This window comes from Laccaria bicolor, genomic scaffold, assembly GCF_000143565.1.
Source record: "Laccaria bicolor S238N-H82 LACBIscaffold_4 genomic scaffold, whole genome shotgun sequence".
Taxonomy (NCBI): Eukaryota; Fungi; Basidiomycota; class Agaricomycetes; order Agaricales; family Hydnangiaceae; genus Laccaria; species Laccaria bicolor.
This window is the reverse complement of record NW_001889875.1, coordinates 1216825-1230368: the sequence shown is the minus strand read 5'-3', so window position 1 is coordinate 1230368 and position 13544 is coordinate 1216825. Positions and strand designations below refer to the sequence as shown.

The following is a 13544-nucleotide window of genomic DNA, read 5'->3' as shown; positions in this document are numbered from 1 at the left end:
TATTTTGCCCCCCTCGCCACGTTTGAGAATCATACACCAAACCAGTAGTGATTGCATCAACACATTACAATTATCTCAGTCAAGAACAAGTACTTAAAAAGAATGGAGGGGTTTGTAAGGAGGTACTCGAACAACGCGCTACTGCTGAGTAATACAATAAAACAAAGGAGTTCCAGATACGAACGAATCTTAGCAGGGGATATATAGGTATAGAGGAGTGGGAACGTTACGATGTTGTCCACCAAATTCCGGGGTAACGGAATGGCTTTGTGCAGATGGGAAGTCGTGGATCTTTGAAATTCCGGGGATAGAATTCATCTCTTGACAACATCATGTAGATGAGGAATCTTCTGGCTTCGAAGGGCGTTGACGTCGTGGGCGTGGTGGGACCTCAGAGACAGCACTTCCACCAAGTAGAAGTTCCACCAGGGAGGTTTCCAAAGAGGTTTCCTTGGCAGTAAAATGGGATTGCTTCACGAGAGAAGGCGATGGCGAAGGATACGGAACAACCATGGGTTTCGGCTCGCCAGCAACTCCAGACCTTGCTAGAAACATGTCGAAGATGATACGACACTCATCGGCAGTCGTAGCACTGGAAAGAAGACGATGCATGTCGCGAGCATCTGTGGCTGACAGCGCCTGAGAAGTGATAGTAGGGGTAGTCGCGGGGGGATCAGTGGTCATGACTGAGGGGGAAATCGCAGGGACGGGCTTTCGGGTGGGCGATGCTGGGTGCGAAGTAGTCCGTGAAGGTATAATGGGAAGGGTATCATTGGTAGGGACCACGCTATAACCATTTTTGGTATTCCCGTTGCCATTAACAGGGGAGGATAATGCCCGACTTAAGGGTTTTTCTTGTACTTCTTTATTCGTGTGGGGTATTGTTGGAACGGAGTTTGCCAGGTTGCCCTTGACGGCAGCGGCCTCCTGAGGAACGAATGGGGTGCGAGGAGATCCACCAGCGAAATTCTCGTCGAACGAACCTCGCGATGGAGAAGGAGAGGAAGGAGGCGAAATAGGGCGAGGTGGGCGAGGAGGTATCGGCCGATTAGCCAAGGAGGAGAGAGTAGCAGTGGAAGATTTGTGTTGCATGGGACTACGTTCAACGCCTTGCCTCCCTGTGCTGAGTTGTGCAGGTTTGAGTGGACTACTTGAGGATCCCTTAGCTTTCTCTGGATTACCTAGATTTAACTTTGAAATCATTCTTTGCAGCCGGCCCGCCTTAGGTTTAGAGTCGAGCGAAATAGCGCTGGAGTTGTAAAGGGGACTGGGGGGGCCCTGCGCAAGAAAATCGAGCAACTCTTTCCCCTCCTTCGATACGGGAGGCTCAGGGGGTCCTTCAGCTAAGAAGTCCATCAATTCTCGAGTTCGAGCTGAGACGGGATGCGTAGTTGTGGAACGTTTTGGGGAGACAGGTTGTCTGGGTTTTACCTTTGCTGAAGTAAAGCTGAGATCCTCTTCGTCGTCAGAACCTCCCATTACATCGTCAAGATCAAGGGATTCACGATTCTTCTGGATGATGCGAGTTCTTGAAGGAAAACCACTATCTTCTCGGCCGCGATGCATGAGATGCTCACGACTCTGAACCATCTTAGCGTTGGAAGACGGAGGCGGAGAAGCGACGGGTGGGAGGAATGAGGATGGGACGTTCCCGTTGGGTGAGCGGACGGGTGTTCTGGCTACGTTACGACTTCCAGCGCTTGCAGAAACCGAGCGAGTACGGTTTGGGACAGTGGAGGAGGAGGCACTTGGCGGAGTTGCAACACTGGCTTGGCGAATTCGATGGGTTCGGAATTGCTTTGGTGAGGAGCTTTCCTCGTCGTCCTCGACAATGGAGTCGACGTGGCGAAGAGAAGTTCCTTGGGGCGTATGAGAAGAAGGGGGCTCTGTTTCAGGTTTGAAGGACAGCGGCACAGGCCTCCGATTACTGCGTTGATCTTTTTCTTGTTTGTACACCTAGATAGGGAACAAAGTTACATCTGCTGACTCATCAATCATCCTAGGAACTCCGTACCTCCATTGTTTTGAGCCGGTCAGGAGTTAGGGACACCTTCATCGTTGATGTAGAACGCATCAAATCATCAAACTCTTGAAGCATGGCGACATCCTGAATAGACTCAGAACATAATACCAAGGCCTGACTCCTGTTTTACTCACCTCCGCAACATCATTCTCTTCAGGTCCTATTTGCCGCGAATTTTCGCTCATCACAGATTCCGATTTCTTGTGCCTATTCTGGCTCCCATCTCTTTCAAGCGATGCCTTGCTGTTCGATACAAACATCCTCATGGCTCTTGTTTTGTCAAACGACGATCTCGAACCAACAGTGGAAGCGGTGACGGTGGTTGTCATGACAGAACCTTCTGAAGATTGACGAGAACGCGAGCCAGTCAGAGAGTTAACCAGAGCCAGTTCGTGATGTGGAGAAGAAGTGCGAGAGCTGGAGGCTTTGTCAGTGCGTGAGAATGATTTACTTCGTCTTGATTTTGGGTTTTTAGAGAGTTGTTCAATCTGGTCATATACTTAACGAGTGGACATCGTCAGATAAATGGGGAGAAGTTGATAGCCGTTTCTCACCTTTCATGGCCCGAAACAGACAATATATGGAATCGTCTTCACACAAGGCAACGAATAAGTCGTTGACAGTTGCACTCGTTCGGCTGCTATCGCGCGCAGCGACGCGTCCCACGTTCGATAGAATATGCCTGTCACGCACAAAATTGAGTTAGGGGGAAAGAACGGAAGTCCAGGTCACATACTCGCAGGTCGCTCTGTTTATGCGTAATCAGAACTTGCCATAATGAAAGAAGAAAAAACATTGTGCTTACTCAAGGATGGCTGTCAAATATAGGGCTGCTGGAGCCACGAGGGCCGCCTTAGGCGGGGAAGCACCAGACCTTCCGAGGCGTTCATTGATATGAGTTTCAGTGCCTGGATCTTCGTCGGCTTCGTTCAATGTTGAAAATGCCTCGCATTTGAGACGTAAGAGCTGTAACAGAGAATTCAAAGCTAGACGCAAAGTTTTACACAAAAAACGTACCTCGAAGGCCCACTGAAGGTTGAAAGTCCGAGAATCGTCTTCTCGCGGCGGCGTTATGCCTGCTGGCGCTGTACGCTCCCAATACGCCCTCAACTCAACCTCGGCTTCCAGTAGTGCTTCTTTCCCAAGACTCGTCGGAAGTAGGCTGAGTAGACTCGCTCTGAGCTTGTCCGTGGAAAGAGAGTGTGAGGCGCTAAGAATGTTGTAGAGAAACTCATCAAGGAGGACATTGATGGATTTCAGAGCCTCGATTTTGAGCTTTATAGGTCGAATGTCAGAGAGGATTACATCGGCAGAATGAGAGGAGATGTAGGAGGGACCTAAGTAGGGTGTTAGTCGACCTGTGGGGTTCGAGGGACAAGCTTACCGTTTCCCTCAGTGGAACCGGTCATTGTCGTCGCGTGCAACCAGGCTTCTTAAGAACGGGCCAAACGGTCGCCACCACAGTCCAAAATGATACGCCGAATATGGATGAATTTCTCACATCAACATAATTTGTCAAAAATTACTCTCCGACCTATGTAAGTAAGTACATCCTACATAAATTGTGTATCACTAAGATATTGGAGTGCCACAAAAATATTCGAGTATAATCGTTTACAGTGTACCCTCAGCCGCGTTGTTATGAAGATGCTCAATCGTGACATCCAACCCCTCTGCTTTTATGTCCTCTGTCAGCCCGATGGACACTGGAGGTGGCGTCGATACCTGTGTACCCTCCTCGGACTCCTCTTCCTCTTCATTATCCCATAGGGATAATCCTTCACTCAACATTTCAGAAATGGCAGCAGAATCCAACTTTTCGAGCGGCATGTCAACAGGTTCCGATAGGCTCGATGAATACCGCGTCGAACGCCTCGTCAAATATTCGTAAGTTTTGATTACTTCTTGATCCAAAACCCCATCACGTATCCTGCGACGAGTTGATCTCGCAGCTTTCTGTTTGTTCGGCCTCTGTGTTTCCACGCCAGCAATGTTTCGCAAAACCTAACGAAGCAATCAATAAAGGCTGACCTTCTAATAGATTCACCTTACCCATGGACCCAGCCTAGCGTGGCGGTCGTCTGGTATTGAAGCCTGTTGAACCTTCCTGGACAGTACCATGTATGACGGAAGTACTGGAGGAGCGGGAGGTAAAGGACCCTCCAGAATCGGAGCTGTTGGCCAACGGGGCGGTCTAGGCTTATCATTCTTATGCTCCGCTTGTATGTGCTTAAGAAGCTTAGCGGAACTGCGAAAGGCGTCCTCACATCCTAGTTAACGAAAAGGAAAGAAATGAGTCTCCGGGCACACACACAAGATCCCAGACCTACCCTCATATGCGCATTTCAGGAAACTAAGTGCGTGGTGCATCTCGACGTGGTTCTCTTCAACTCGGCATCGTCTGCCACAATTTCTCCACAAACAGGTGTATGGTTTAGGCTGCAACCTGGAGTCAATGTTGAACGAAAGACAACATAAAAATCGGTGGCACACTTTAGTATGATTTGAATCAGGAAAATGTGACTTGACATGGATAACGAGCCCCTCCACAGAGTTCATGACAACGTCGCAGCCACCCCACTTGCATGGAGCCTCCTGAACCCGAGAGCAAGCAAGATGCATCGCCTCCCTTTCCTCTTCATCTAAAGGAAAGTTTTGCTTCGGTAAGAGCACAAAGACGAATTCTCAAGTTGCTCACCGTGGGTCGTCCGTCCTTGAGAATCGAACGTAAAATCAAAATCTACACTCCCATATGCTTAAAATTTCTTTCAATTGACCTATCTATGAAGAAACACACCTTCCCCTGGCGTAGACGGGGCTAGAGACTGTGTCTGTGTTCTGTCCCTATTAGTTCTATATGTTTGAGAAGCCCTCGTAGCCTGCCGCTCTTTCTTCGCTTGTTTCGCTCTAAATCGTATCAAATATTCTGGTGCTGGTGGGATCAAGATATAGAACGGCTGTTTTCGCTGCTTGTCTTTGGTGTCTATTTGCTTTTTATTGTCAATAGTGGTCGACTCTGTCGTGTCTACTGTTGACTCATGGGCATCACCAGAGAGCACGATTGGGAGAGCGTCGTCGTCATTTGCTACATTCGCATACCCCGGAGTTGGAGATGACGAGGGTGACGGCAGAAATAGTGGATCATCCTTCTTTGGAGGTGGAGAGGATGATAATTCGACTCCGTGGTCAGAAAACGCATTGCGTGCAGGCGATGGTAGGTCGACAAGAGGTTTGCGAGCGGGAAGAGTGCTAGCAATCGAGAGGTCGCCAACGGTGGAAGCAGAAGGTGTCACAGTGGAAGGTTCCGCCATAGACTTCTGCTGAGTCAAGGGTATGTCAACAAGAACTTTGCGAGCGGATGAAATTGATGGGCCGGCTACCAGGAGGGTTCTGGTGGAAGTCGAGGAATGATCGACAAGATCTTGGGTCTGAGCAGCTGCGATGAGAGGGATGGACGGTTGCACAGCTTGCGCCGTCGATGTTGAGTCATTTTCAGAAATGGGCTGCGTGGTGCCAGTTGGGATGACGGCAATTGGAGTTTTGAGAGATACTGTAGCTTCATTAACTTCTGTCCCCTCCCACAATTTGTTCGGTGGAAGTAATGCTTGAGGGTTGTTGATCACTTCAATATTCTCACTTCCGCGAGGACGTAGCGTCGTAGAGGAAGGAGAGCTTGTTAAACCGTCCACACGTCCAGCTTGGCTAGTTGGAAGAGCGACGACAGTCGCCCCTTGAACCTTCTGTTCCGTGGCATGACGCTTGACTTCACGGTCTACCCCCAGACTGAGCAATGAACTGCTCTCTCGACCTCTCTTGCCAAGGGCAAACATAACATCCCTTGCGAGAGTTCTCTTGTCCGCGTGAGCTGGTGAACGCAGGCTTCCACCCGATGGGAGGGGGCGAGAGGTGTGAGGAGTTACCGAAACCTCAGAGGAAGATGGAGCTACGGGAACAACGCTTTCTTTGTTCCCTGGAGCTAAGTTATTGGGGGTCACCGGAATTGATGGAGGATTAGTTGCAGGAGTAAATATTTGTTTACGTTCTGGAAGCGACATGGGCCACTGGTGTGGAGAAAGCTTTTGTGGAGTTTGAAGGGGCGAATTGCCGCGAAGCAAAGAAATGAAATCGTTCACACTCAGAGAATAAGGGAGCTTGTCATGACCAGGGAAAACTATGGAAGTCGCAGATAGAGCGTCCTTAAAAATTCGAAGGTAGGGCGACATAGAAAGAATCCGGAATGTGCCAGGGTGCAATTCTACTTGGCAATTATGGATGTCCCTCTCCAACAGAGAGCGTTGGTTGGAATGCAACGGTGCGAAATAGGCCCGTGCGCTTTCTGATGCGGAAGTGGGAGTGGCCCCTGTCTTGGGCGCAAAGAGTGTTGAAGGGGGCAGAGCATCCTGCTGAATGGAGATGGTCATTCCTCGAGATCCTTCTCTGTCCACAACCTGCTGAGATGTCGGTTCAGAACCTGACTGAAGGGCGGTATTGATAGTTGATGGAAGGGGGGCAACTCGGTGGTTCGTATTGGCAGGCGGTGGAAGTTTATGTATTACAGAACCTTCGGGAGCCGGATTACTAGGAACAACGGTCTAAAACTGGTGTCAGCGGCGCGAAACAAATGTGAACAACTCGCATACCCTAATTGATTGACGAGTAGACGCAGTAGATGCAACCCGAGTCGCAGGAGCAATTCCTTTCCGCTCTCCTAATGCCCCAGCAAGACTTGAAGACTCTAAGGTTGGCTGCGTGAGGATATCGTCTGATAAAACAATTAATTCAAAAGGAGACAGACCATTATGCCGAACATGTGCAGGTCGATAGGCAGCGCTACTAGTGTTGCCTATGGCCGATGCATGGAACTGAAGTGAAAGTGCGGCTTGTGATAATGCTTTAGGCTGGGCTTGAGCCCGCGAATGAATTTCTTGAGGGGAAACCTGAACTCCGTGAACTCCTTGGGATAATGGAAATGGATTTGCGAGCTGGTGTGGTTGTGTTTGATGTATCCGCTGCCGATGAGGTTGTTTGTTGTTTTCACCATGACCATGATATTGTGGATGACCCAGATGAACTGTGGACTGCGTGCTCCATTGGTCTGGGTGAAGAAAGTGAGATTGGTTGGCTGCCTGGTTTCTCTGGCTTGACTGTGTCACCGAGCTTGCACCACTGCGGCTTGTTGTAGCCTGTGTCCAAGCAGGTTCATGCTGGTAACCTTGCGTTGGAGCATGAGGGTTGGAGGACTGGAGTACAAATGAGTGTCAAACATATGACAAGAAGACAATGATTTTCACAGCGTATTCATATTGAGAAACTTCTTCAATTCTTGATGAACTCGGCACATTAACGAATTGAGGAGCTGAGGCTTGAAAATTGGAAAATGGAGACGACTGCGTTGCTGGTGGCACAATGATCATCCTGTAGATAGGTGAGTTGAACACATTTTTGATTCAGATGCCCGAAACTACTCGCCCCTGCTCCTGTTGCTTCACTGCTTCCAGCATCCGCCTGTATACAGATATGGATTAGAAACGGGGAATGACAAAACGAACTAAGACCTACTTGGCTTCATCTCCTTGACGAACCTTATCCTCCAACTGTTGCATGAAAGCTTCATAATTTTGCTTTTTCTGATCTATCCTTTCTTCCCATTGGTCCAGCTGTGCCTTCAAGGCCGCGATTTGAGCCTTCCGGGCGTGATACTCCTCTGTATCAAGCATGGGAGGAGAGTTACTGCGGTTAACCGACATGATATAACATGGGCAAGTTGCACAGAAGGGTGAAGGCGCGTCGAAATAGCCTTGTAGATGGCGTTGTTCTAGAGAGAGGGTGAAGGCGCGTCGAGATTGTCACACAAATCGCAAAAATCGTGGGAAAACATATGTCTGTTCAACGTCTTCTTCACAAACTTCGCTCTACCCAAAGACGTTCATTTGCAGCCATTTCCACCAACTCCCCGCCACAGCCTGTAAATTATGTTAGTCCATATCAAATCTTTGACCGGAACGCGAAAAGGTTGCAAAAAGACCGTGCAGCCATTCGAGATGCCGGGGCGCGAAATAGAACCGTAGACTACATTCGTGAAGAGGTTGCAGAGAGGATGATGGAGAGATTTATGGTGATTTGAGGGCTCTTCGTTTAAATCATACGTCCTAACTTGCTTTTCTTCCTCCTGGTAGGATATAAAACGGAAATTTGACACCGTTGTCGACCTTGGATCCGGACCAGGGCACTTTTCTAAGCTACTGGAAACTGACAAAGTGAAGAAAAGCATCATGATTGATTCTAGTGGTACAAGTTTCTACAACATCTTTGGAAATTTACATCCTTATGCATTTGCCAGGTCGGCTTCTAAACCGTGATCCTGACTCTGAATTCGAAGGTAAGCTTGGATGTAGGATGATTCTCTCCTACTCAGGCGCGGCTTAGTTGAGGTCGAACGTATTGTTGGAGATGAGGAGAATTTGTTGACGATTATCGACCGCAATTCACAAGAGGCGGTTTTATCCTGCCTAAGCCTTCATTGGGTCAACGACCTTCCAGGTTAGCCTGGATCATGACGCTCCAGAATCTCCCACTCAAATCCATTTAGGAATTTTGGTGCAGATTCAAGAGGCCCTGCAGCCTGATGGGCTTTTTCTGGCTGCTATGTTTGGGGGCGAGACTCTCTTTGAACTCCGGTAGGCTTATGCTGTTTCCCCTTTCCTGGGTGCTAAAAGCTTCCTAGAACTTCACTTCAGCTCGCAGAAATTGAGCGCGAGGGTGGAATATCCCCTCATGTTTCGCCTATGACTGGTCGGGTTTCTTGCGTCAAACGTACCGAATAACTACTTAACAGGATAATAGATACCCGAGATATTTCGAATTTACTCGGGAGAGCAGGTTTTACCCTGCTTACGGTCGACACCGACGACGTCAAGATCGCCTATCCAAGTATGTGGGAGCTCATGGAAGATCTTCAGGATATGGGAGAAGCCAACGCCGTAATTGGGAGGTAAGTGACCCAGCGTATCAATCGGCCAACATGCTTTACCATAGGTTGTATATTTTAGGAGAAACCTCATACAACGCGATACTCTATCTGCCGCATCTGCTATTTATAAAGGTTTGTCAGACTCTCCAAAACGGGAGTCATTCTTTGAACCGTCCCAATCTATCAGAACTTCATGGTGAAAGTAATAGCATCCCAGCTACATTTCAGATTATTTATATGGTGTGTGATAAACCCCCCTCTTCGGATAACAAATTGAGGCTTTGCAGATTGGGTGGAAGCCCGCGCCTTCCCAACCGAAACCTCTCGACAGGGGAACTGGCAAAATGAACTTGAAGGATGTCTTGTAACACCCGGAATTTTTTTGAAATATATCCACACCTTCTGAACACCTTACGCCATTTTATCCGCCTTGGCACCCCCATTTTGAATCCTGAGATAGCTATGCATTGTTTTTGAATTATTGCAAGGTACGGCGTTGGACTCACCTTTTCAAACCCCAATCCTTATTACACTAGTGGAGTTTCTTTTGGCGAGCTTTGTCTCTGAGGTGATCGTAAGGAGGTTATTACCGTCGCATGAGCGCGTATCCCATTGTTCGTTAAAATAGACGGGCCCTTGGAGGGGCCATCCAACCTCGAAAATTTTTCAGAAGAAAAAGAAGGAAAAAAGGAAAAAGACAAAAATTAATAAATCAAACACGAGATAGTCAGCTTGCTTGAAGTCTTCCTCGCGGATGGACAACGTGAGTGCGGCTCTGTGGGAGGGCGAAGGAGAACTGTTCGTGCACACGCCAGTGGATCAGCATCAGAGGCTCAGCCGCGACGAAGACATAGGAGGTGGGGGAAAACCCGACAATTCAGAGTATTATCAGAACCTTCCAAAAGCTCCGTCCCAATAAGGTTCAACGACTGCCTAAAAGAGCCCATCTATGTTTTGTTTATGTTTCCCAACCTTTATATCAGTACATTATGTGATAGACGTTATGAATGAAGCTCCCAAATCCTTGACATCTGGGCAATGAAATTAACCTCATGTTTGCTACTTACCGCCCTCGTTCTAAAGGGCCGAGGTGGTATTTTCCATGGGTGCCCGACAACAAGTCGCAAAGTAATTGGGATTTAGATAACTGCAGTGAAAATAGTACCATTTCCCACTCTCTATCTGCTGAATGACCACCACCTTGGGTTGAGTATGACCTTGTGCACCAAGGTCAGGGTGTTCAATGTTCTTTTTCAACCGCCCTTGTTTTCTGCTCGTTGCCTTCAGCAACGAAGGTACCTTCTGCCTCAGTGATGGGAGGAATTGCTTCTGAAGTCGCGACGCTTTTTTTCCCTCCAGCATGAAATTTCCGTTGTGGTATAACGGCGTAGAATGCTTCCTCCCAGTCCCTAGTCTCCACCCACTTCACTAGGATTTCAAAAACTTGGTTGACGGTCAGAACCTTACGGGTGGGAAGCGATGACAAGTACCGCCCAATAGGGAGGCGAGCAATTCGAACGCCGGATTCGTTTGCTTTATTGAGGCAAAGATTCTAGTGAGAAAAAAATAAACAGGTAAGGCAAGGCACGCTGGTGACCTAAAAAGCGAGATCACTTTGTACCGGTTGTGATCACATATTCCACCGATGATATACGTCTCATCAGCTTTCAGCTCGGTTAATTCGTCCTCGGAGTCCGCTGTGAGGTAAACAACCTGTTGTCGGGTATCAACGTCCATCGATCCACCACTTCCGCCGACTGGCGCATGGTCTTGGGATTCAGCTGTAGGCCTTTCGACCTCGGAGGTGCTTGAGGAAGTGCTGGTGTATTCTATGGCTTTCTCGACAGAGTGGACAACGTCAGGCTGCTCTAGCCAAAGTCGGTCATAACCCTCCTGCCACCAATCGGCATTTTCCCAGCGTTTATAACTAGCTTCACCTATGGCTTCGAGCCGGTCGAAGGTACGTCCATTGAGGGACGTGAAAACCAGTGAAAACGGAAACGATGCCTGGCGGTTGGCACTGTAGGTGTAGGCCAGTTGTGAACAGAGGGACTTTATCTCCTAAAAAAACAAATAGGATTGATATGATTGGCGTCGGTGACATGCGTCAAGGTAGAAGGATGGAGGCAGGGACGGAAGGGGGGATAACACAAACCCACCTTTTCGCTCATCATGTCATCGAATCCAAGGTCAACGACGACTCTGCCACCGAACTGGACTCTGGCCTTCTTTTTTCGCCTATTGCTTTCTTCCGCATTGCCATCGTCCAGCTCCCCCGCGGCGCGTTTTGCTGCTTGACTGCGTTTCTTCTCTTTCTTGGCCTCCTTTTCGCGAGCGCGACGCTCTAGCTTGTTGGCAGCGAATCGCTCCGCCTTTGCAGCTTTTTTCAAAGCGCTTTTAGAGATCGCTTTCTGGGACTCCTGAGTACTCTCCACGGGGGTCGTGAGGTCGGTCTGCGAAAGGCTTGGTACCGATTGTTCGGCAATTTCAGTGCCGTTATCCATAGCGATCTCGTGCCTGGAGCAGCGTCACGCCTCTGGACTCTCCTCAGCAACTTGCTCGGGGTTTGAGATATCTCTAAGGTGCAGAAGAATATCTTTGAAAAGGTCACCGGTAGATGCCGACGCTCCTGAGATTGATTATTTGGAGCAGAGCTCGAATTGCTCGGGTCGTAACTTGGACAAGCATCCTTGGTCTCCTTGTCACAGTTGCATACTATTGCAAATCATACCTAGCTTCCCCTACACTGATCAAGACCGCCACTCCTCACCCCCACCCTTCGATCATGGCAGCAGCAACTACTCTCAAGTACCTCACCGTTCCCGCCATCGGTAAACATACCGCCACGGTTCTGTTCGTCCACGTACGAACATGTTTACCCGTCTGGGCCCATTGGACGCGTAGCTGACGAAATCTCGTCGCTCAGGGTTTAGGCGACACAGGACATGGCTGGAAGCCTGTCGCCGACATGTTCAAAGCCGACCCTGCTCTAGCTCACGTCAAGTGGATTCTTCCACATTCGTCAGTGCAGATTATTTGCCTCCTTAAATGCACGTTCTGACTTAGCCATATGATCTACTTCAATATATTACCCTCGATTCGACTTATTTTGCCTTGTGATCAACCAAGTACAGACCTACGCGAACAGTAAAAGCTAATATGGGCATCGAAATGCCTTCATGGTGTGTCTGAAGTTTTGGGTTCACCGGGTTTGTGCCCTTTCCGATTATTGGCATAGGTTCGACATATACTCATTTGGGTTCGACACCGATGAGGACGAGATGGGCATGCTTCAGTCTGCGCGCATGATCAGTGGGCTGATATCAGCAGAAGTCGATGGAGGGATTGACCCCCGACGCATTGTTCTTGGAGGCTTTAGTCAAGGCGGCGCAATGTCACTCCTGACGGGACTTACGGGGGAGCGAAAGCTAGCAGGAGTCGCCGTCCTAAGTGGCTGGTTGCCACTGCGAAATAAATTCAAGGCGGTAAATTTAAACTTTAGTATTTTCACTTGGGGTACATGCTAATTAGCGGTAAATCTAGATGGCTTCGCAGCACGCAGCCTCCATTCCTGTCTTTTGGGGTCATGGCGCAGCAGATCCTCTCGTCAAATATCAATTCTGTAAAGATTCGGCTGATTTCCTCACCCAGACCCTTGGAATGCCTCTTGCTCCTACAGGAGAATGCAAAGGACTGTCTTACAACATCTACGAGGGTATGGGCCACACGACAACCCAGAAGGAATTGGACGATCTCAGAGAGTGGATCAAGAAAGCCATCCCTGGCGAAGAAGCACAGTCTTGATTCATTAAGTGCCAGCAGATACTGTTAGATTATATCGTCATCCTTGATTCTTTCTTAGTGTCCGTCACGTTTTTACCCCCTCGTCCTTTTTCATACTTACTCGGTCGGCTGGCCCAAGATCATTTCCTGTTTTCACAGATATTTTATCCCTCCACCGTTGTACAACGCACATGCAAAAAAAGACTTTTACCTTATCACTCAGTACTAAAAGGAGGGAAGTTCCAATTAATGTATAATTCAGCCCAGGCTGTGCCCGACGCCAACGGCAATTACTCGAATGACCAGAAGGGAGAGCCATGGACAAGTCACAGGTGTGGGCTAGTGTGGGGTCGATCGCCGTACAAACCCGACATGACTGGTCCGAACTGGTCCAGCTTCTGATAAGGGGATATATCTTGTTGAGATCTGGGGAAGGGCTGACCCTTTATTTCAGGATGAAAAGGACGGGAGAGGGCAGCGTGGGTCCTCGAACTCAATCTTCTTAGTACACTGGATTCCTGTCAAGCCTGCAGGAGGATGCAAAAGGAATTGACGCAGGAAGGGGAGAGGCAAGCGTTAAGGAGCTGTAAACTCATGAATACTTTCAGACTTCATGAAAGCGAGGACGATCCGAGCTCTTCCCTGTTAACAGGCTGGTCAGAAACATTATATATAATATTAATAATTGACAAAATGAGGAAGTCGTCAAATCTGCGACAGCATTTGGCAGAGAAGTTCAGGTTGTTGTTGGTATATTGAATTTGAACT

At 48.6% G+C, this 13544-nt stretch overlaps 7 protein-coding genes across 7 annotated transcripts; 3 read left to right on the top strand and 4 right to left on the bottom strand.

Moving 5' to 3' along the window:
* Nucleotides 1-33: 33 nt before the first annotated feature.
* On the bottom strand, nt 34-3432 carry LACBIDRAFT_292763 (uncharacterized protein; the record flags this gene model as incomplete). Its single annotated transcript, XM_001876505.1, has 8 exons — nt 34-1956; nt 2015-2107; nt 2158-2522; nt 2578-2705; nt 2760-2771; nt 2829-2989; nt 3041-3360; nt 3408-3432. The coding sequence occupies 8 exons, from the start codon at nt 3430-3432 to the stop codon at nt 331-333; spliced, it is 2730 nt and encodes a 909-aa protein (XP_001876540.1). The 3' UTR covers nt 34-330.
* Nucleotides 3433-3637: 205 nt separating this feature from the next.
* Nucleotides 3638-7740, bottom strand: LACBIDRAFT_311512 (uncharacterized protein; the record flags this gene model as incomplete). Its single annotated transcript, XM_001876504.1, has 11 exons — nt 3638-4027; nt 4076-4293; nt 4354-4462; nt 4517-4665; nt 4722-4763; nt 4821-6615; nt 6664-6758; nt 6819-7263; nt 7315-7438; nt 7493-7528; nt 7583-7740. 11 exons carry the CDS (start codon nt 7738-7740, stop codon nt 3638-3640), a joined length of 3561 nt encoding a protein of 1186 aa, XP_001876539.1.
* Nucleotides 7741-7901: 161 nt separating this feature from the next.
* LACBIDRAFT_246207 (uncharacterized protein) lies at nt 7902-9361 on the top strand (the record flags this gene model as incomplete). The annotated part of the gene is made up of 10 exons (XM_001876966.1): nt 7902-8138; nt 8200-8311; nt 8364-8414; nt 8450-8563; nt 8613-8700; nt 8748-8815; nt 8867-9014; nt 9073-9125; nt 9181-9233; nt 9281-9361. 10 exons carry the CDS (start codon nt 7902-7904, stop codon nt 9359-9361), a joined length of 1005 nt encoding a protein of 334 aa, XP_001877001.1.
* A 142-nt stretch (nt 9362-9503) lies between these two features.
* LACBIDRAFT_311510 (uncharacterized protein) lies at nt 9504-9819 on the bottom strand (the record flags this gene model as incomplete). Its single annotated transcript, XM_001876503.1, has 2 exons — nt 9504-9647; nt 9730-9819. 2 exons carry the CDS (start codon nt 9817-9819, stop codon nt 9504-9506), a joined length of 234 nt encoding a protein of 77 aa, XP_001876538.1.
* Nucleotides 9820-10112: 293 nt separating this feature from the next.
* LACBIDRAFT_292761 (uncharacterized protein) lies at nt 10113-11588 on the bottom strand. Its single transcript, XM_001876502.1, has 3 exons — nt 11153-11588; nt 10608-11054; nt 10113-10545 (listed from the first exon to the last, which is right to left on the bottom strand). The coding sequence occupies exons 1-3, from the start codon at nt 11495-11497 to the stop codon at nt 10234-10236; spliced, it is 1104 nt and encodes a 367-aa protein (XP_001876537.1). The 5' UTR covers nt 11498-11588; the 3' UTR covers nt 10113-10233.
* A 190-nt stretch (nt 11589-11778) lies between these two features.
* On the top strand, nt 11779-12997 carry LACBIDRAFT_188773 (uncharacterized protein; the record flags this gene model as incomplete). The annotated part of the gene is made up of 5 exons (XM_001876965.1): nt 11779-11856; nt 11920-12014; nt 12128-12175; nt 12232-12478; nt 12537-12997. 5 exons carry the CDS (start codon nt 11779-11781, stop codon nt 12795-12797), a joined length of 729 nt encoding a protein of 242 aa, XP_001877000.1. The 3' UTR covers nt 12798-12997.
* A 28-nt stretch (nt 12998-13025) lies between these two features.
* On the top strand, nt 13026-13309 carry LACBIDRAFT_311507 (uncharacterized protein; the record flags this gene model as incomplete). Its single annotated transcript, XM_001876964.1, has 1 exon — nt 13026-13309. The coding sequence occupies one exon, from the start codon at nt 13026-13028 to the stop codon at nt 13176-13178; it is 153 nt and encodes a 50-aa protein (XP_001876999.1). The 3' UTR covers nt 13179-13309.
* Nucleotides 13310-13544: the final 235 nt, after the last annotated feature.